Raw genomic sequence first — 22,979 nt, 5'->3', positions numbered from 1 at the left:
CCAGATCTCAAGACCTTTGCATTTGGAGCTCCCCTCTCCCTGACGCGCCCTTCCCCCAGACAGCCGCAGGCCTCTGCTCAAGTCCCCACCCCTTCCCCCCCACAGTGAGGCTTCAGTGACCCAGCCTTCTTGAAGTTTACCGCAGCCCAGTCCTCCGTCACGGCTGGGACTCTGCCCCCTTTCCGTGCCTCATCTTTCTCCACAGCACTTACTGCGTTCTGATGTATAATTGATTTACTTGGTTACCGTCTGTTTTCTCCTCCTGGGCTCTAAGCTTCATGAGTGCTTGAGACGTAACAGATGCTCAGCAGAAGTTTTCTCAGTGTTAAATGAATACATGAATGAGTAATAGTCAGCCCGGTGAAGGTAGAATGGAAGTTGTTTGGGATAAAGGAAAATGCAGAATCCTCGTAGGTGAGTGTCGCTGGCACATTTGAGAATATGGGAAGCACCTCTTCGTGGCTAAAGCTAGATTTTAAGGAGGGAAGTGATGAAAGAGAAGGTTGGAAGGACAGGTGGGGCCATGCATGGCCTTGAAAGCTCTGTTAAGGGATTTGGGTGTTCTCATCTATCCAGACGTCGGAAACCATCGAAAGATGTGAGGGCATGGAAGGGCTTGATCAGATTGGCATCTTAGAAAGATCTCCAGTTTCCTGGTGGAAAATGCAGGAGAGAAATGGAGAGTGGATAGTTGAGGCAAGGTGGAGTCTCCCATAGCAATCAAGACATGATGTAAAACCACTGAATTTACGGTATGAGCGAAGAATGGCATGAAGCGGGCAGATACCATCGCTAGTCAGGGTACGAAAGATGAGGGAATGGGGGGCATCAAGGTTGATGCCCAAGTTTCTGGTTTGGGAACAGAATAAATAATGTTTCCGATCCTTGAATTAGGGGAAAGAAAGAGGTTGAAGGGATGCACATGATGTAGAGTTGCCATCTATAGTTGTTTAGGGTGTGTACTGCCCAAGAATACCTGGCTAAGCTGAAGAAGTAGAGGCTGGAATCCAGCCTTTCTTTTACTTATCAGCCTTGTACCTGACCCAGAGCTCCTTCTTCCAGAAGAAAAGCACCTCTTTCTAGTTACTACAGAGGCATCATAGGGGCTGACCATAGCCCTGAGATGAATTTGACTTTGAACTTGTTACAAGTGAAGTGCTTATGGTGTAACCAAATAGAAATATCTACTGAAAAGTTAGGCATACAGGGGCGCCTGGGTGACTCCGTCAGTTAAGCGCCGACTTCAGCTCAGGTCATGATCTCGTGGTTCGTGAGTTCAAGCCCCGCGTCGGGCTCTGCGCTGACAGCTCAGAGCCTGGAGCCTGCTTCGGATTCTGTGTCTCCCTCTCTCGCTGCTCCTTCCCCACTCCTGCTCTGTCTCTGCCTCTCAAAAATAAATAAACATTAAAAATTTTTGTAAAAGTTAGGCGTACAGGTCTGGAGCATTATAGAGATCTGGGCTGGGGCGCCTGGGTGGCGCAGTCGGTTAAGCGTCCGACTTCAGCCAGGTCACGATCTCGCGGTCCGTGAGTTCGAGCCCCGCGTCGGGCTCTGGGCTGATGGCTCAGAGCCTGGAGCCTGCTTCCGATTCTGTGTCTCCCTCTCTCTCTGCCCCTCGCCCGTTCATGCTCTGTCTCTCTCTGTCCCAAAAATGAATAAACGTTGAAAAAAAAAATTTATAGAGATCTGGGCTGGAGCTACAGGTGTTGAAACCATGCATGGATGACATCTTTTGGGAAAGCAAATAGAATAGGTGTTAGTGTTCAAGTGACAAATACACAGTATAAGTTGTACCTTCAGTCGTTATTTTATGGGCACTTGGCGAAAACAAAACACGTTAGACAACAGTACTGTTGACGTTAATTTGTTGGAAAGACCTGACGATTCATGATTCTGTCATATGACACTGGAGGTGAGAAGGCGTTTCTGTTTGTCATCGAATCATTAAGATAAATGCATCAATTACATTTTTAGAAATCCCAGGGAGCCCTCTTAATGTACATGGAACCTCCTTTGGAAGCTCATGGAAGAGAACCTCCTGTTTCAGAATGGCCAAGATCATAATCCTGTGATTTTCCTCCTTGGAAGCATCATATGTGCTAAATGTATTTTTAATCGTTTATTTATCTACTCTTGTAGTATTCCATCTGTAGTGAACCTCTAATAGAGCTGTCCAACCCCGGAGCCAGTGGATCCTTGTTTTTTGTGACCAGCGATGATGAATTTATCATCAAAACCGTTCAGCATAAAGAAGCTGAGTTCCTGCAGAAGCTACTGCCAGGCTATTACATGGTAAGTAACCGTCCCATCAGTAAAATCCTACTTGAGATTTCATTATTTTCCACCACAGTTTCCCGCGCCCCACCCCCCATGCTTTAAAAAAAAAAATTATTTAGTTTTCTTTATCTTTGATTTATTTGGTAAGACTTTGTTTATTTGGAGAGAGACAGAGACAGGCGTGAGCGGAGGAGGGGCAGAGATTGGGAGAGAGAGAATCCCAAGCTGGCTCCGCATTGCCTGCCAGCAGAGAGCCCAACACGGGCGGGGCTCCGTCTCACAAAACCATGAGATCATGACCTGAGCCGAAACCAAGAGTTGGACACTTGATCAGCCAAGCCACCCAGGCGCCTCTTCTCCTATGTCTTCTTACAGTGGCCCTGCGCCATGTTTCTTTCCCTTTGGTGAGCTTTGTGGTGTGTTTGGATTATACCGCGACGGTTATTGGATAGATTTTACAAGGTAAAGGAGCCTTGTTAGTAGAGCAGAGTTGACCCACACAGTCCTGGGTTCAGATCCCAGCTCAGCCATCACCTAACTGTGTGACCACGAGTAAGTGACTTAACGTCGGAGCTGTAGTCTCCTTAGTCTGTGAAAGCTGGGAAATGCGTGTCTTCGACAAGTGTTGTGATGGAGGAAGGGTACAGGATGCGGGATAGAGGAAGCTGTGCATCGCAAGACCCTTGGCATCCAGTACGCGGTAGGCATATGAGTGGTTAGCGTTCATCGAGCGCTAAGCTGTGTGTGAAACACAGCTGTAAAAATACTACTTAATTTCAGAATCTGCTGGAGACATTAAATGTTGTAAATCATACACATAAATATAGGGGTCAAAAATCTAAATAAAAATCTTAGTGGAGAGCAGGCACAGATTTTAAAAGGTTTGTTTGCTCCTGGGGCACCTGGGTGGCTCAGTTGGTTAAGTGTCTGACTTCGACTCAGGTCATGATCTCATGGTTCGTGAGTTCAAGCCCCGCGTCGGCCTCTGTCCTGACAGCTCAGAGCCTGGAGCCTGCTTTGGATTCTGCATCTCCCTCTCTCCCTCCCTGCCTGCCTCCCTCCCTCTCTCTCTCTCTCTCTCTCTCTCTCTGTCTCTCTCAAAAATAAGTCACATTAAAAAAACCTTTTAGTGGCGCCTGGGTGGCTCAGTCGGTTGAGCGTCTGACTTCGGCTCAGGGCATGATCTCACAGTCTGTGAGTTCGAGCCCTGCATTGGTCTCTGTGCTGATGGCTCAGAGCCTGGAGCCTGCTTCCAATTCTGTGTCTCCCTCTCTCTCTGCCCCTTCCCTGCTCATGCTCTGTCTCTCTCTGTCTCAAAAGTAAATAAAAACATTAAGAAAAAAAATTTTTAAAAAACCTTTTAAAGGTTTAATCCTAAACAAAAAGGAAATTGTTTTAGAGCATATGGTCTATGTGCTTTGTATTAGAGAAAACAGAAGATCCAGAAAATCTAGAAAAATGCAGCCAATTTTAATTATTTTTCCAGAGATACATGTTACTGACATTTGGTGTATGTCCTTCCTGATGTACTCTATTCATACACACATTTTTAAATAATATAAAACTGGGATCAAACTGACATTGCACTTTACTCACCTGCTAAGTGAGTTAAGTCTTAAACTTCTTTAGTTCTAAGCTTAGATAGAACTGCATTGTCCAATATGGTAGTCCTTAGCCAGATGCAGCTTTTAATTTGAAATCAATTAAAGTTCAATGAAATTGTAACATTCAGCCAAACAAGTGGTTTATCTGAATCTTACTTGTAAGCTAACATAACAAATAATATAATTTACCCAGTTAACAAGAAAAAATGTGAACATCGTGTGATGATCCAAATAAATGTTGGGTAGAAATGAAGGCATTCAGAATTCAGCATCTCTTCCTAATTAAAATTCTTTCAATTGGGAGGGAAGTTTTTTAACATAAATAAGTGAACACACGTCTCCAAGAGTTCACCTAATACCTCATGGAGAAGAACAAGGGCCCTTTCGTTGGAAATAAAGATAAAGGTGTCCTCCTATAGAAGTCCTGTCTGGTGTATTTGTGAGAATTTCTAGCAATAACTTTTGAGCACAAAAAGAAATAGAAGAAAAGTATAAACACCGTTCTCTATAAACAATACACTTAAAAAGGAGCAAAACTTGGGGCGCCTGGGTGACTCAGTCGGTTGAGCGTCCGACTTCGCCTCAGGTCATGGTCTCACAGCTTGTGAGTTCAAGCCCCACGTCAGGCTCTGTGCTGATAGCTCAGAGCCTGGAGCCTGCTCTGGATTCTGTGTCTCCCTCTCTCTCTGCCCACCCCCCTTGTGCTCTGTCTCTCTCTGTCTCTCAAAAATAAATAAACATTAAAAAAAAAAGGAGCAAAACTTCAAGAAAATTAGCCAGCAGTTTCTAGAGATAATGAGAGTCCAGATTTGCAGGATATGTCTACACCCTCCATTGTGTTCCATTATGCAGATCATACAGAGTAGGAGAATAGAAGAAAAAAAAAGAGAGCCTGTGTATGACAACAGGAACTTGTAGTGAACATGATGAGAAGAATAAAGATACAAATAAATGAAAGCATACTATAATTCTGATAAGGAAATCAAGTTATAGTAAGAACTATAATGTGTAAACAATAACCCCAAAAGAATTTTTTTAAGTTTGTTTATTTACTTTGAGAGAAAGTGAGCATGAGCAGGGGAGGGGCAGAGAGAGAGGGATAGAGAGAGAGAGGAAGAGAGAGAGAGAGAGAGAGAGAGAGAGAGAGAGAGAGAGAGAACCTCAAGTAGGCTCCACGCTGTCAGCACAGAGCCCAACTTCGGGCTCGAGCTCCCAGACTATGAGATCATGACCTGAGCTGAGATCAACAGTCCGACGCTTAACTGCCTGAGCCACCCAGGTGCCTCCCCTAAAAGAATTTTTGTAATAAGAACTCTAAAATGCTTGCATCTGTAAAAACAAATATATAAGATCAATATGAAAGAAACTACAAATTGTTATTCAAAGACATACAAGGTTCGGAAATAATGAGACACGCGTCGTTCCTGAACTCAGTATTAGAAAGACTTCAGTTCTCCCTCATCAGTTTAGAAATCCAGTCTAATTGCAGTCATGAGGGCTTCTTTGAGAAAACACCAAGTGTCAGCTGACCCCGGTGCTGCCGATGAGCCTGGGGGGTCTGGGGGCCCTGGAATGGGAGACCACGGTGGCTTCTGTGGGGGTCGAGGACAAGGAGTGGATCCCGGTCACCAAGCTGGGCCACCTGGTCAAAGACATGAAGATCTGGAGAAGATCTGTCTCTTCTCCCTGCCCATCAAGGAATCTGAGATCACAGACTTTTTCCTGGGGGTGTCCCTCGAGGAGCTTTTGAAGAATATGCTGCTGCAAAAGCAAACCCATGCTGGCCAGCAGACCAGGTTCTAGGCATTTGTTGCCATCGGAGAGGACAATGGACACATCGGTCTGGGTGTTAAGTGCTCCAGGGAGGTAGCCAGTGCCGACCGTGAGGTCGTGATCCCTGCCAAACTTTCCAGGGACCTGTGTGGTGAGGTGACTTGGGGGACAAGATCATCAAGCCCCACACTGTCCCGTGCGGGGTGACCAGCTGCTGTGGCTCTGTGCTGATGCACTTCATCCTCGACCCCAGGGGCACTGGCACTGTCTCTGTCCCTGAGCCCAAGAAGATACGGACAATGACAGTACTGACGCCTGCTACACGCCAGCCAGGGTCTGCCCTGCCCCCCGGGCAACTTCACCAAGGCCACTTTTGATTCCCAAGACCTACACCTGTCTCTTCCCCACCTCTGGAAAGAGACTGTTCATCAAGTCTCCCTATCAGGAATTCACTGACCATCTTGGGAAGCCCACACCAGAGTCTCCGTGCAGAAGACCCAGGCTCCACTTGTGTTCGCCACATAGTTTTATACAAGGAAAACAAAGTGAACTAAGTCTGTGTTTAAAAAAAAAAAAAATGCCAGTGGGATTTTTCTCTGAACTGATTCATTTGAAAATGAAAGCAAAACAAACAGAAGAAAGTGGAAACAAATATCGTTTTAAGAGCATTTAAAAAAATAAACGGTGGAAGGGGAAGGTTGTAAGAACAGACAAAATAGTTTTGATAAGAATTAAAATGGTGGACCTGCCGGAACATATACCAAAAAAAATCTATAAACCTGCACTAATATTAAAGATGTGGAATTAGTATAGTTCTAGACAAATAGATCAATCGAGTCAGATAATTCCTATTTTCAGATCTTTCTCTCTCTCTCTCTCTCTCACACACACACACACACACACACATGAAATAATTCCATATGGAGAAAAAACCAAATGTAAATGACCAAAACTAGTAAAAATTTGGAAGAAACTAGAAGAAATTATAAGCTTGGGGTATAACATCTGTATAACAAATATATAGGAATATATATAAAAGTTGGGAATTGGCGGGGGGGGGGCACCTGCATAACTCATTGGTTGAAGGTCCGACTTTGGCTCAGGTCATGATCTCACAGTTCTTGGGTTCAAGTCCCATGTCAGGCTCTGTGCTGACAGCACCTGGAGCCTGGAGCCTGCTTTGTATTCTGTGTCTCCCTCTCTCTCTGCCCCTCCCTTACTCACACTATGTCTCTGTCTCTCAAAAATAAATAAATGTTTTTAAAAAACTTTTTTTTTAAAGTTGGAAATTGGAAGAAGGATCAGGGGTAGTAGGGAAACTTTTCGTGACATAAATGCCCTCCAGCAAACTTCTTAATTTCTCGCCTACTTTTAAAGTGAAACACTAAAAATAGGCATGTATTTCTTAATAGTAGAAAAGATAACATGACTGGAAGAAAATATTTGCCCTGTAGAGAATAGGAAAATGCTGAATATTCAGAATATACTGAGAAACTCCCAACAATAACCCAAAACTACAGAAAAGCAGGCAAAGGATAGTAATGCATAATTCTTTTGGCCAGAAATAAAATTAAAATGTTACATTTCTCTAATAATCCATGGTATTCCCATTTTTCAGAGAACAAGTGTCCGTTTTTTAATGATCATGCTTACAGAGCCTTTAAAGCTTGATATTTTGTGGCCCTGGTGACGAGTGACAAGAAACAGATGGTCTAACAAAGTGTGACTTTGTGTATTGGTCTACCCATTTTTTGGAAGACACTTTTTCAGGAGCTACTAAAATTTTAAGTGCTCATCTTTTAGACCCCAGCAATGAGTTTTCTTTTTAGCTCCTTTAGAGCATAGTCACACATGGCTCTAATCCATTCTTTCCCTGTTTTGAGTTGGGTCTCATTTGGGACACTCTGTTTTCAGTTCAGCCACTTTTAATACCATGGGTTTAGAATGATCAAGTTACTGTTCCAGTGAACCACCTTAAGAGCCAGATCAGAAATAGCAATATTTTAGTAATGGCCTTTAAAGTTTATTTATTTTTGAGAGAGAGAAACAGAGTGGGAGCAGGGGAGGGACAGAGAGAGAGGAAGACACCGAATCTGAAGCAGGCTCCAGGCTCTGAGCTGTCAGCACAGAGCCCGACGCAGGGCTTGAACTCACGAACCGCGAGATCATGACCTGAGCTGAAGTCAGAGGCTCACCCGACTGAGCCACCCAGGCGCCTCTAGTTATGGCCTTTCATAAAGATAACCACATTCCACTTTTCATTATCATATTGGATGGAAGCACATATTTGATGGAGCATTATTTTCTGAAAATTGGAGATTTAAAACATTTTTTCCCATTTTCTCTTTTTAGAATTTGAACCAGAATCCAAGGACTCTTTTGCCAAAATTTTACGGACTGTACTGCATGCAATCGGGGGGCATTAACATCAGGATCGTGGTAATGAACAACGTCTTACCGCGCTCCATGAGAATGCACTTCACGTATGACCTGAAAGGCTCCACGTACAAGCGAAGAGCTTCCCGAAAAGAGAGGGAGAAATCCAACCCCACCTTCAAGGACTTGGATTTCCTGCAGGACATGCACGAAGGGTTATATTTTGACACAGAAACTTACAACGCGCTCATGAAAACACTTCAGAGAGACTGCCGGGTAAGGAAATACCATTGCCGGGATTGCCCTGGGAAAGGCATCTGTGATAATGTCACCTTGGTGAGGAATGTCCAGAACAGACGTGTGGAATCCCTTTGTTAACCATCCCAGTGCCCATCCGTGCTTCCTTGATGTTGAAGGAATTGGTGGACGATAAGGGAATTGTCTAGGAGTGTCTATGAATTTTAGTAAAAAGCAAAGTCAGCTTTCTTTGATAAAATTAAACAAGAATTTTTTTTTTTTTTTTTTGCTTTCCATCCCCCCCTGTGGTTAAACCGGAGGGAAAAGGAATTGGGTGTAATGCAATGATTAGCAAGAAAAGCCATATACAAACCTTGGCACAGGTAACATTCCAACCGGGGAGAGAAGTTCCCTGGATACTTGGTGTGGGTGCAGTACGCTTGCTGAAATTATTTTGGGCCATCGTGAATGAGTCCCAACACTTAGAGCAAAGACCATAACGTGGAAACTTTGCGGGATTGTCAAAAGGAAGGAGGAATTCATAGTCCCTCAGCCTGCCGCTCTTAGGAACAAAATAACGAGACCCAAAACCTGGGAGGGATTTTTCCCGATAGGGTGAATTTACAGAAAGTAGGTAAAGGTTCCCTTGGAGAAACGATGGAAGTGGAACTGTGATGGCTTCTGAAGAAGGATGATCATCTGATGAACACATTCTCAGAAAGAGCGTTTTGTGCCCCAGGTGAACTTGGGATACCGTCTAGCTCCAAGCTAAGTTGGGCATAGCGGAGGTGGCCAGGGCTTTCGCTAGGAGTAGATAGGCTTCCGGGACGTATGAGCTGTGTGTCTTCCAGACTGTGGCTTTCCGGACCTTGTGTGGCTCTGGACAGATGACCCACGTTGGTGCACCGGGGAGGGGGACGAATCCTTGCTGAGAAACACAGTCCTACTATTTATGGATCGTTTCTTTCTACCTGTTAGGATGTGAATGACGATGCGCAAAGTGTGTCATTGAGTGGGTCGTTTCATTGACAGCAAAGTTACTCCACAGCTCCTATTCTTAATGCCCAGTGCGCCAGACTAGCCTAGGATTTTTTGATGTACGTTTCCTTTCATTTTCTCAGCATCCGTTTGAAGTTTGTAACCATTCTCATTCCCATTTTAACTGGTGAATCATCAGGCTCTTAAAGAGGGCAAGCAACCTGCCCAGCGTTACTTAGCAAGTCAGGGGCGGCACCCACACCTCCTTGGGTACAAAGTATGTGCTGTTCACAATTGACACGTAATGGCTCGCTGTAAGGAGTTTTTGTTTTTCATTATCTTTTCACAAGTCAAGGGAACTAAAGCAAACCAACAACAACAACAACAAAAATGTCCAGCTGAGCTATTCAACTATCTGGGTGGATATGAATGATTCATGTTTTTCTTTAAAAAAGAAAAACCAACGTGCGCGCGCGCACACACACGCACACACACACACACACGTTTGAGTAGAAACCTTTTCCTGTGCTTTCTTTGCCCTCACAGGATGTGGGTGAAAAGTGACTCTCTGTTCCCTAGAGTTTAGTACAAGCCTCTCCAATTTTAGATTTTCTTTCTCTTTGTGTGCCTGTGTGCTTCTTGCCTCTTTAATATGGAAAGCCATTTTTTTGTGTGTCTTCTAAAACCACAGGTTCCTATGCAAAAAAAAAAAAAAAAAAAAAGGCAGGGAGGTGGGGAGTCAAATGCAAAAGAGGCATTGCACCAGACTTGCTGTTTATGAGTGTTTCCTGAGCCCAGTACTGACAGGATGAAGTCAAACATGTCTCTTCATCAGGAATGAGACCCTGGAGATTGGCTTCTTTATTTTTTATTTTTGGAAGATTTGTTGTTTTAAGGAAGGCCAGTGAAGAGGTCCTGAAGCCAGCTTCCTCTCATCCACCCCCTTGGGTCTTGACCCTGACTCAAACTGTGGAACTTCTTTAAACGATACACAACACTCATCTCCAAAAAGGCTTTGCTCAGGCTGGTGTGGGAGCCTTTAAATGCCTCGCTGTGAGGGAACCTGAGTCCCTTCCATGATCTCCCTTGACCATGACCATGACCTTTGTGATCTGGAGTCAGCCCCTGGCTCCCCAAGCAGAGCTGCCTTGGGGAGCTCAGGCGCATTTCCAGAATGGTGGGTCTCGAGGTGTAGCAGTCACGGGCCGCTTGGCAAAACAGACGAAAGCTGTGAACTGTCTCCCCAGAAAAATGCCCATCCGCTCCCCAGTTCCTGCGACTGGGCTTAGTCCCCATCCCAGAGCCAGGCATGATCCTCTCCCTCTCTCTGTGTCGTCAGGTCCTCCTCGGAAGGGCCAGCCCTTCCCAGGCAGACACGAGAAGCCTCCTGACCGCGTGCCGACCTCTCGCTTCCTGCCCATTCCACTTCTTTCGGTTTTTGGCTTACCCCCTCATCCCCAGGATCCCATTTCCCTTGCGTGAGCACCGGCCAGAAGACACCTGCGTGGTTTGTGGACCCAGCACGGCCTGGGCCTGTTGTGCCCTGCTCCCCACAGTCTCCTTCCCCGATTCCCGGCTTCCCCAGTCTGAGCTCGGGCCCTCGTTGGAAAGCCTGCCCCCCTGGGATGGTCCATCCCTGGCTGGCCCCTCCGCACAGCACCTTAGCCTCAGAGCTCTTCCAGAAAAACCGAATGGACTTCATCTATCCGTACGGTTGAGACAAAGATTCTTCCCAAAAGGGCAGGGGATCCCCATCCTGGGTCCTCCCCAGTCTCCATGTTGCTGTTCCTTATCGGCGGTGTCTGGGGAACATGGACATGTGAATAATCCCCTTTCTGGAAGCATTTCCTCTCCCTGGGCCTCACTCTGTGCCTGTTGTGACAGCCCTCGGCACCCGTAAGTGAGCTTGACCCGGGATCCGAGTCGTGATAGCGGAGTACCATCAGGACACCGTAGGTCACTTGCTGTCAAAAATAGGAAGTAGGATTTATTCAAACCATCCCCATGCGATGTAAGCTGAGAGGCAATTCTTTCTCTGGACTCAGTAAGTCACCGTGTCCCGTCCAGTCTGCCTTCTAAGTCTTGGATCTTGCCCCTCCCCGCCTCTTTCTGCACAGCCGCGGCCTTTATTGAAACCCCGACGGCTCATTGCTGGGAGTTTTGCAGTAGCCTCCTTACTCCTTTTCGAGATCTCTCTCTTCCACCACATCCAAGTGCTGCTGCCACAGTGATTCAGAGGACCACCTGCCTGTGCACCAAAGCCCTCTCTTCCTAGCTTGGGCCATTACCATCCTTCCTCCTCTGGCCCCGGCCACCTTCTCCGGATGCTTCTCCAGCTCCCTTCTCAGCCTTCTCTCACCTCCATGCAGAGCCCCTTCCTTCCGCAGCCTTTCCCATCTCCTGGACACATTCTGTGAAGGTTCTGGCCTTTTCCTGCATGCCTCTCTCTGCTGGGCTCTCCCTCCCCGCTTTCCTTCACCTTTCTCCCTCACCTGCCCCCCTCAGGACCGCCGGCCTCACTTGCTCTGAGACCACCATGCTGTGGCTCCCCAAGCACCCCGGATTCACATCTTTTGTGGCATTTAATGCGCTGTTTTATTTATTCACATGCAGGTCCGTGAGCTTGAGAATCAGACCTTCATCTGTCTTTGTATCTCCATTGCCTGGTGCTTAGTAAATGTGTACTGAGATACATATTTGAACAAAGGAATAAGCACAGTAAACTATGTGATGACAAAGAGACACATTTAGGTTACATCTCCAAGAAAAAGCGGCCTTCGGTGACTTCTGTGTGTCTAGCTGAGTTTTGAGTGCTGCTTGTGGAGGAGGAAATCTCCACTTTCACTGATGTGGCTGCCCGTGGTCACGGAGATTGTAATGCGATAAAGCACATGATCTCCATTTCGAATCCCAGTCAAGGTACTGAGTGTCCCTGTATTAAGCCCTTTGTATAATAAAAGTGTATTTCTCTTTGAATTGTTTTTTCATAGGAACAATATTGGAGAAGTCATTAGACTTTAATACCGGCCCCTGTCTCCTTTAGGTGTGTACCTGATCTGCCCAGCTAGACTGTCATTGTCTCAAAGGCCACAGCTCATCCCTTATATTTCTCTGCAGGTGCATTACCTGGCTTATTGTATACACTCAGTACCTATTGCAAGATAATGTAAAAAACTCTTTTGAATCGAAATTTATGTGTTCATTTTGGAAGAATAGGAACTATTTTTATCTTCATTTTTAATTTACTATAATTATTTCTTCTCTGACATAGCCTCTCTGTGAAAAATCTAAAGAGTCCCATATCGTTTAATTAACTTGATAAATTATTACATCCTACAATATTTATCGATAACTCTGGGGAAATGACATTGTTGCCAAGTATATTAGTGAGAACTTGGGTTTATAATCCAAATATTTCTGATTCCTTCAAGTGGGAGTCCTATCAGGCACAGTCTTGGTCATTAATGACCCAAATGACTTATTTTACATTTATTGTCATTTTTTGTTGAGCGGCAAAGTTACTGATTTTTATTTATTTATTTATTTATTTTTTTTTTCAACGTTTATTTATTAGTTTTGGGACAGAGAGAGACAGAGCATGAACGGGGGAGGGGCAGAGAGAGAGGGAGACACAGAATCGGAAACAGGCTCCAGGCTCTGAGCCATCAGCCCAGAGCCTGACGCGGGGCTCGAACTCACGGACCGCGAGATCGTGACCTGGCTGAAGTCGGACGCTTAACCGACTGCGCCACCCAGGCGCCCCAAGTTACTGATTTTTAAATAGTGTGGAACCAATTTTGTTTTTTCACACAAATGGCTGTCACCATAAATATTAATAGGTTTTCAGAATTTAATGAAGCCAGTCTTAAGAATACTGAGACTTTTTGATGTGCAGAGTGGGATCCATCTAACTATGTGTGGGTCTAAATTTGCAAATCAGGTTCTTCTCAGCTATGGGCACGTTTGCCTGGGTTACCAAGTAGCTTATTTTCTATACTACTTAGTTTCGCATTATGGCTAGTGCTTACCCCCCAGCTCGAATTTTGTTCAGCATTAAGATTTTACACTTCGTGTACACAGTTTTTTTTCTTTCTTTTTTATATCGGTCACCTTCCCAGTTATCATTAAAGAGGAAAAAATGCTGGGACACCTGGGTGGCTTGAGTCAGTGGAGTGTCTGACTTCAGCTCAGGTCATGATCTCACAGTCCGTGAGTTCGACCCCTGCGTCAGGCTCTGTGCCGACAGCTCAGAGCCTGGAGCCTGCTTCAGACTCGGTGTCTCCCTCTCTTTCTGCCTCTCCCCTGCTCATATTCTGTGTCTGTCTCTCAAAAGTAAATAAACATTAAAAAATATTTTCAGTAAAAAATTTTGTTTCAAGTAAAAAAGGAAAAAATGCTTATTCCTCATATATATAAGAAGAACTATATAAGAAGGAATATATATATATACATATATATACGTATATGTGTATATATATGTGTATACATATATATATATACACACACACACATATACATATGGTCTTATATAAAGACCTTATTTTTGTTAGGTACAGGAATATCACCAACTCCACATCTCTGTACCATTTCTTGAAAGATTACTTGCCCAAAAAAAGGCATAAATAAAGTCACCGTCTTTCAAATTGTGTTTTACAAACACTCTAATCCCATGATGTATTGGATTTGCTCCATTGTTTTAGATTATAAGTTTTGCTCTGTATGCTATTATTGTTTTGATAGCATTGCAATATAAACACAAGGCAAAGTCAACGTTGGTGAACAAATAAATAAAACCAACTCCTAGAATCAAAGATTGTTTGAGCTGGAAAGAATCATAAAGGTCCCTGGGAAATAGTAGAAGAGTGCCTTCCACGCTCTGGTGTCAGAGAAAATAATTTTGGACCTAGATGTCTGTGCCTGGCCAAGCCAGATTTCCTTGTGAGAATAAAGACGTTATCACGTTCTCAGGGACTTAAAAAAGGTTTCTACTTATAAACCCTCTTTTACAGAAATTTTTACTTTGAGATAATTGTACATTCACATGTAGTTGGAAAAAATAACACAGAGAGATCGCATATACTCCCCACCTGGTTTCCCCAGTGGTAACATCTTGTGTGACCTTAGTGTAACATCAAAACCAGGAAGTTGACATTGGTTCTGTCCACTGACCTTCTTCAGATGTTACTAGTTTCATATGCACTCTTGCGTGTATCTGTAGGTGGGCATATGTGTATGTGGTTTTATGCAATTCTGTGCATATATAGATTGACTTAACGGCCACAGTTAAGTACGGAAAGGTTCCTTCACAGAGATCCCTCCTGCTACCCTTTTAGATATAACTGGAGCCACCGCCCTCCCCCAACCCCTCCCAACCCCTTGCAACCGCCAATCTGTTTTCTTTCTCCATAATTTTGTCCTTTCAAGAATGCCACGTAAGTGAAGTCATCCAGGATTAACTTCCGAGATTGGCTTTTCTCACTCTGCATATCCGTCCAAGTTACTGTGTATATCAGTAGTTGCCCCTTTTCACTGCTGAGTGATGTTTCATGGTGCGGATATACCGCCGTTTAACCATTCACCTGCTGAAGAACTGGGGTTTTTCTCTAGTGTTTGATTATTGCAAAAAAACAAAACAAAACAAAACAAAAAACAGGTGCCGTGAACATTTCCTTGCTGCAGGTTTTTACATAAGGTTATTCATTTCTCCGGCAGAAGTGTCCTGTGCATCTGCTGTGTCACGTGGTAAGCACGTGTTCACTTTTGTAAGGAACTGCCATGCTCTTTCCCAGAGAGCCTCTACCCTTTTACATCCCCACCAGCAGCGTCTGATCTCATTTCTTTATATCCTCTCCTGCGTTCACTGTCTTCCGTATTTTTTTATGTTAGCTATTCTGGTAGGTGTGTGTTTAAGTCTCTCGTTTAAGAATTGCTTGAGTATATGCTCCGGCAAAACAAAAGATAAACCCAATAAGGAGGCCGTTCGGAGATGCAGGAAACAGTGGCGAAAAAGGAAGCTGAAAAACTTACAGTTAAGTTGAGTGGTTGATCAGTAGGGCTTCCTATGAAGGAGAGCCTGAGGCACAGGACTTGGCCACGTGTGTTTCTAGTAATAAGCCTTTCTCTGAGACTTTGAATGCTCACAGGACTTCATCTAGATCTATGCAATAGCCATGGGTATTTCTCAATTATCCTGTAATTGCTTCGGTATGTGTTTAATGTTTGCCCACTAAAATCTGCCCTTTAGGAGAAAGGGCATACAGGAGCTGTATGACTTCGTTTTGTTACCCTTAAACCACTTAACAAAACAGCACTTGGCCCCATGGTGGTCTTTTGGGAAAGCCTTAGAGCTAACAGTTTCTTGAGGGTGGTGCCTGATGTCCCAATTTAAGACAACACTACACCTGTTCATCAGCCCCGGAAAGGGGTTGATGTCTGCTCAGGCTTTTGCTGGTGGCCCCAGGTCCGTCATGATGCAGGTGGATGATGGCAGGGAGCTTCTGTTGGCAGCGGGAGAAGGGGGGAAATGGTCAGTACGAGAGAGTTCTGGGGAAGCTACAGAAGCCATTGCATTGTATTGCTTTTCTTCTCTAGCTGTTCTTGACTTTCTGCCAACTTGGGGGTACCTCACCTTGAGCCAGACAAATAATTCTCAATACTTGGCAAAACCAGCTGCTCCAGTTTTTGGCGGAGGCAGGGTCCCATCTTAGATGCAACATGCAGATACTGAAGTAGCTGAGCCTTTAGAACACATCATCCATAATACGTAATCCGAAAACACATGCACAGGATATGGTACTTGACATCCTATCTCCTGGATTTCAAGCCATTTTCAAGGCTCATTGCGTCTGCAGGTTGGACCAGTTGACATTGATTGTGGACTTGCTTTGTATTAATTATAGGTGGGTTCTCGTCGAGCCTCCCCATGGCCCTGTGGCATAAGTGAGTGCCATGATTCCCTTTCTGATATGGAGAAATGGAGATGCGGGACAGGTGACACCTCCCGGGTCCCCAGAGCTCACATGCTGGGTCCCAGCTCACACACAGGCATCTCTGACTCCAGACCCAGGCCCTCTTACCAGTGTGCTCTCCATAAGGAGCCTCTAGGTACCAAAGGGGAACATCTGCTAAAATGAAAACCGTAAGTCCCACCACGGGTTTGAAGAGGGTGGGCTTCAAGTGCACGGTGACAGTTTTCCCGCTCCGACGCAGAGCTGGTGGGAAAGGTGCTGTAGAGAAAAGACGCTACGAATGCAGAGAACTCGGTTTGGACAGAGCAGTGGGTTAATGTGCGACCTTCTTCACCGAAGGAGGGAGCGAGGAGAACAGTGACCGAGGAACACAAAATAAAATCAGGAACCCAAACATTTAATTTTAAAAGTTTAATGGAGGGGCGCCTGGGTGGCGCAGTCGGTTAAGCGTCCGACTTCAGCCAGGTCACGATCTCGCGGTCCGTGAGTTCGAGCCCCGCGTCGGGCTCTGGGCTGATTAATGGCTCAGAGCCTGGAGCCTGTTTCCGATTCTGTGTCTCCCTCTCTCTCTGCCCCACCCCCGTTCATGCTCTGTCTCTCTCTGTCCCAAAAATAAATAAACATTGAAAAAAAAAAAATTTTTTTTTAAATAAATAAATAAATAAAAAATAAAAGTTTAATGGAAAGTGTAATCAAGCCAGTTAACACCTCCCAACTGTTACCAACATGCCTGTGCGTCAAATCCGATTGACTGAAGAGCAGGACTTCTTTCTGAGAAACGTGACAGTTACAGCAAAGTAGGTGGTTTGACAAAGATTGTTTTTCGCCTCGTGTGGAGAGGGAGACGAGGCTTTCGATGTGCTGTTGGGTCCTGCGTGAGCAGCTTTCAAGAATGCTCCTCGACTGCCAGCAGAAATGGCAGGATTTTCAAGCCAGTGTTTGTTTTTACCCTCCCTTCAAACCAAATGGAGCCTTGTAAAAATTTCTACAGAAGAAAAATAGGAGGCTGAAAGCATCTTCCTCGCCCCTACGTAAACTCCTTTTCCTTTGCCTGAAAGATCACCTAAAATGAGAGAATTTAAGTATCCCCGACATATGGCGGTAGTGGTTCTGTGCCTAACCAGCTTTCGTTTTAAGTAACTTGTCACGCAGAAATAGAAATATATAACAGTTCGACTTAACAGAAGCAGAAGTCCTTGGGCTTATGAAATGGAATGCTGCCATGTCTAATATATTAGGGTTTTCTGCTCGGGTGTGCAAAGAACCTGCCTGCCTTTGATTTTCTAGTTGACCGTAAATGTAGATGTAAGGTCAAGGTAGGTTCCCGAATGGAAGGACTCACAAAATATCCGAGGGGAGGAAGGAGAGTGAAGGAAATGTCCCCACTGGGAATCCTGGGAAGCCTGAGGAGAGCCACAGCCGGAAGGGGAAGTGACCTCAGGGGGACATGACCGTAGCAACTCTGCCTTTGAAGATGGGTCTGGAAAGCCTTTGAGGTTGGCCAGTGTGGGTCCGGTTGTGGATTCCAGCGTGAGTCAGTCACATGGATGACCGTGTGAAGTAGAGCAGGACTGTCAACGCTCAAACCAAAGGAGACAAAGGACAGCAAACCCTAGTGGCTTCTAAAGTGGTGCTGAGAAGCTCCATAGCTTAGGAGAAACTTCTGGAATTTGGTGATGGACGGAGTTGCAGAGACTGAAGCAGCGTTCGAGAGTTTCCAAGGTCTGGGACAATGTTACAAAGTTTAGAAAATGGCTCAGAACTATCTCGTGGCATGTTACCCAGCTTGCTGTGCACCCATCACACGTGATCTTGTCTTCCTCCCGGAAACCTTCACCTCCAGCAAGTAGAAACACTTCCAAAGGGGGAAATCGGTTTGATTTCGGCTGGACTTTATTCTATTCGTTTGACATCCGTGCTGAGTCCCCGCACTGCTGCAGGAACCTGGGGCCCACGTGACGGCCTTGTGAAAGGCAAGGTACTTCCTGGGCCACGTCCTAGTTCCAGCGCTTTCCAAGAAGGCAAGCACATGCTGGCTTCTGAGAGGCTTTGGCTCACGTAAATAGCTGCTCATCCCCGTCAGCGGCAGTCAACACTTTCCATCTGGCCCCCTCCCCTGCAAGTGAATGTTCCTTTGATGTCACCAGTGTTCTTCCTTCAAAGACATTTTTTAATGTAGTGCTTTGATCAGGCGAGTAGAACTCTTCTCTCCTCACTTTCATCCCTTGAAATTCTGCCCTCCTGCCTGGCGAGGAATTTCTGCCTCCCCCACAAGCGTGAGGTGGCCAAGAACAATCTGTTATTTATGAGTTTATGGATTAAATTTCAACTTTTTATTTCAGACGGACATACCTGTGCCCTTTCCTACATGTCTGCTTCAAAAAACACATTTCCAAAGGGGGTGCGTTTGCCCCTAGACACGTCGGTTGCCCGTAGCTCTTCAGGATGCAGGGAAGTTAAACCCTGATGGTTACTTTAAATACCGGTGCCCAAACCTGAATGTGAGCCTGCTTGGAGTCCGTGTCTCGCTGACTTCCTCCCTTCGTTTCTCCACACGAAGACCTCGTGTGTAAACTTGGCCCGTTTGTCCACGTTCGGCCGGCTCCAGCCGGTTCCAAAACCAAACATGCTGGATGCCAGCACTGTGCTCCCCAAGTTCTCGTTCTCACACACTTGCTAATCTGGCTTCTGACAATGACGTGCATCCTCAGGAGGTAGAGATTAGACATCTGCTGATGGTCCTCTCTCCGAAACAGCTCCCCACCTTCTTTTAGATTATTTGCAATTTCAGGGGGGGAAAAAAAAAGGCAACAGCCTCATCTTCACAGAACAACGAAAGCAGTGATCCCAGGTTGCAGATTTCCTTTTCTACGCTCAGATGTGCAGGAGAGAGTCAAGTTTGTTTCTTTGTTTGTTTGTTTGTTTGTTTGTTTGTTTTTTTCCGCTACACTTGCTCACTAGAACCCACCTCCACAAACATAAGCTTGCACATTTAATGTTTCCATCTCTTCTCGTTTGGTCACCTCCGCAGTTTAAATATTCTCCTTGTTCAGAGTTGAGCTCTTTCTCCGGGCAGGTGTAAGCCATCCCTCTTTCATTCCTCCATTTTTTTAGGGAAACACCATTGGAGTTTCTATCACTTGGTGATACATGGAGACAAGAACATTGCCTCAAGCTCTTTAACTTTCTGTATTTTGTTTTTCTCTCTTAAATCACCACACTCATGTTCCGTGGAATGTGGCATTGAGTTGCCCTCTTAGACGTTCTTCAGTTGTGACTGTGCACATGCTACTATTTTAAAAACTAAATTGTAATACCTCAAGACCCCAGAGACTTGCTGTTACTTGCGGGGTTTTCTGTCCCTTCTCCAAACTCGCCCTCTAAGCATGCATTGGGTGTTCTTTTAGGCTGTGAGTTGCTCACTGCCAATGGTGACTTTCCCAAACCCAAGACTCCTCCTGCCCCGTGGAACCTTTTGTGATCTCGGAGCAGGGATTGGCTTGATTTCCCTGGTTTCAGACCACACGGGCATCTCATTTGACAAATCCTGTGTTACCTTCCTACTGAATTAATCCCATGGCATTCAGCAAATAGTTTTGAATTCTTGCTCTGCATAAGGCTCTGTGTGAAGTCTGTGGGTACAAAAAACAAAAAATGAATAGACTATGGTCCTTACCTTTAAGGAGCATAGAGTTTACAGTTTAAATGCAAACCATCAAGTGCTTATTTATGGCAGACATGTACTCCCATTTTTCTTCCCTCTTCTTGTCCATTAGAGTGAGCAGAGAGAGGGAAGGCGGGGGGTACTTTTTTCCCTTTACCCGGAGAAGAGGAAGACTGTAGTAGCTCATGATGAGGATCCGGGAATCTCACCTCATTCATTGAAGTAGGTGTGGAAACGTGCGGCAAGTGTGGTTTGTGAGTCTCCTTGAGCAGCTGGCCCAATGCCCAGAAGATAGATAATCAGAAGGGCTTGGCAGTTTTAATACATTAGGGTTTTTTTTCCTTTTTTTTTTTGTATTTTATTTTTAAATATGAACTTTATTGTCACATTGGTTTCCATACCACACCCAGTGCTCATCCCAACAGGTGCCCTCCTCGATACCCATCACCCCCCCTCCCCTCACTCCCACCCCCCATCAACCCTCAGTTTGTTCTCGGTTTTTAAGAGTCTCTTATGCGTTGGCTCTCTCCCTCTCTAACCTCTTTTATTTTTTCCTTCCCCTCCCCCATGGGTTCCTGTTAAGTGTCTCAGGATCCACATAAGAGTGAACACATATGGTATCGGTCTTTCTCTGGATGACTTATTTCACTTAGCATAACACTCTCCAGTTTCATCCACGTGGCTACAAAAGGCCATATTTCATTCTTTCTCATTGCCATGTAGTATTCCATTGTGTATATAAACCATAATTTCTAAATGTGTTTACAAAATAATTTGTTAAGGCATCTTTAGTTGTTGAAACAAAGTATCTATGAAGAAAAAAACCCAAATTCACCCAAAATTGAAGTTGGTGTATAGATATGACTGTATATATGGTCATATATAATCTTTTAAAATGGTACATGGCTATCTCTGATGCCTATAAAATACACTTTGAGTATTGCAAGCGTTTCACGTGAGCACAGAAAGCAGTGGTACGTGTTAATCAAGCACAGCCCAGAGGCCTAAATCACTGCATTAGACACAGTGCAAAACACATCATTGCCGTAAGCAGGCTGAGGATTGAATATTTATTTCAGTCTGGTTTCCCCGCCAAAATTGAAGAGCTCGTCACAGCCTATTTTTTCTTTTTATTGTATTAGCAAAGCGCACTCTGAGCCTTATCGAGGAAATTAAATTAAATTTAAAAGGCAGTATTCAGCTTTAACTGACTTGCACATACAGGTAATTCAGAAGCCGTACTCCAAGGGACCTACTTTGCCTGGAACGACAGACCCTTGGGTTCATTGTTCCCTAAACCAGGAATGTCTACTTTCGTAAAAGCTACAGAAGACTCCCTTCAGTTGTCTTATGTTGTTGAAATTCACACGAGTGTTTCTGCCAGTCACGTATTCTTTATTCGAGTGCGAGACTATAGGCCGGGGGGGAGCATTACTCGGGGCCTTTGATACACCTTCCCGTCAGCTCCACATTTTGTTGAATTGGTTATTCTTCCGACCTTCTGTCAGTGAGTGAGCAGGTGAGGTGAGGAGCAAACACAGCAAGTTTCCCGCTGTTAGGATCCCAGATAATTAATTTTCATCTTTGTGCCCTCTCTACCTGCCACCAGCCGAGATAGTAGTAAGCGAAGTCCACATGGAATATAAATGCATTTCACTTAGGGCTGCCCCGGGTGGCTCAGTTGCTGAAGCGCCCAAAACTTCGGCTCAGGTCATGATCTCACGGTTCGTGGGTTCAAGCCCCACATCAGGATTCTCTCTCTCCCTCTTTCTCTGCCCCTCCCCGACTTGTGCGTGCTCTCTTTCTCTGTGTGTCTCAAAAACAAATAAAAAATAAAATGCATTTCACCTAAGCACCTCAGTAAATTAAACTATCCTTTTGAAAAATTCAAATATACACAAAAGGGGACAGAATGCATGAAGAACCACTATGTTCCCTGTACCCAGCTTCAGGAATTTTCAACTCCTGGCCAGTCTTGTCTCATCTCACTGCCTCCTGCCCCCACCACTCCCAGAATTTGAAGCATGTTCTGGGTATCCCATTATTTGACTCAAACATTAAGAATCCCTAAAAACTAAAGACTCCTTTCTAAAAACAAAAAACAAAAAACAAAAAACTATAATTTCATTATCATACGTTTACAAAATTAGTTAATTCTTACTTGTCAGTGTTCAAATTTCTTTTCTTTTTTTTAAAGTTGGCTCTGCGCCCAGGGTGGAGCCCAACACTGGGCTTGAACTCATGACCCTGAGACCCAAGACCTGAGCTGAGATCAAGAGCCAGACGCTTAACCAGCTGAGTCACCCAGGACCCGCTGAAACCTCTAATGGTTTCAGAAACAGTTGGGTTAGTTTGGATTAGGATTTAAACATGGCCTACTTGTGGGGCGCCTGGGCGGCTCAGTCAGTTAAGCATCCGACTTCGGCTCAGGTCATGATCTCGCATTTCGAGCCGCACATTGAGCTCTGTGCTGACAGCCTGGAGCCTGGTTCGGATTCTGTGTCTCCCGCTCTCTTTGCCTCTTTCTCACTCGCATCCTGACACTTCTCTCAAAAATAAATAAAACATGAAATAAATAAATAAGGTCTACTTGTTAAGTAGCAGCCCCCCTGCCCCAACCCCCTCGCTTATGTTTATACATACCTCTGGCGTCCGTAGGTTTGAAAACACTGTGGTCTTTATTCTTCCGACAATACAGAGCATGTAATCACAGTAAATACTTTTAGTACTGAGGATTTTTCACAAGCATTATCATCTTGAAATGCAATATCAAATTCTTATGTCGGAGTTATAAGATGTAGTATTCTAGATTCTTAGTGAATATTTTGGTTTTCTATTGCTGGCTCACGTGGATAGCACTATAAAAAGTACACATTTCTGCTATGATCAGGGTGCACATCAGGGACCACAGAGCAAAAGAAGCCTTTGGTGGGCGGAACAGTCTGGTACGTATGATAGGAAAAATGTAGATACAACCAAGCGTGATTCCATAGAGGGCCACTGACAGTGTGCTTCATTTTTCAGAGGGGAGATGTGTTCTCGATGTTTTATGGAGATCGTGAGTATGATTTTCAGGAAGAAAAGAGTTGAGATAGGCTTTGA

The 22,979-nt window shown here is 44.8% G+C and overlaps 1 protein-coding gene across 1 annotated transcript in view; it reads left to right on the top strand.

Annotated features, from left to right (window-relative positions):
* The window catches only part of PIP5K1B (phosphatidylinositol-4-phosphate 5-kinase type 1 beta), a 185,407-nt gene that overhangs the window by 65,067 nt on the left and 97,361 nt on the right, over positions 1-22,979 (top strand). Inside the window, exons 4-5 of the mRNA XM_040449410.1 lie at positions 2,140-2,292; positions 8,007-8,306. Coding sequence (XP_040305344.1) covers positions 2,140-2,292; positions 8,007-8,306 — 453 coding nt within the window. The remainder of the gene's footprint in view (positions 1-2,139; positions 2,293-8,006; positions 8,307-22,979) is intronic.

This window comes from Herpailurus yagouaroundi, unplaced genomic scaffold, assembly GCF_014898765.1.
Source record: "Herpailurus yagouaroundi ecotype Mexico unplaced genomic scaffold, PumYag 199, whole genome shotgun sequence".
NCBI lineage: Eukaryota > Metazoa > Chordata > Mammalia > Carnivora > Felidae > Herpailurus > Herpailurus yagouaroundi.
The sequence above is the reverse complement of the archived record's forward strand: the minus strand, read 5'-3'. Positions and strand labels throughout refer to the sequence as shown.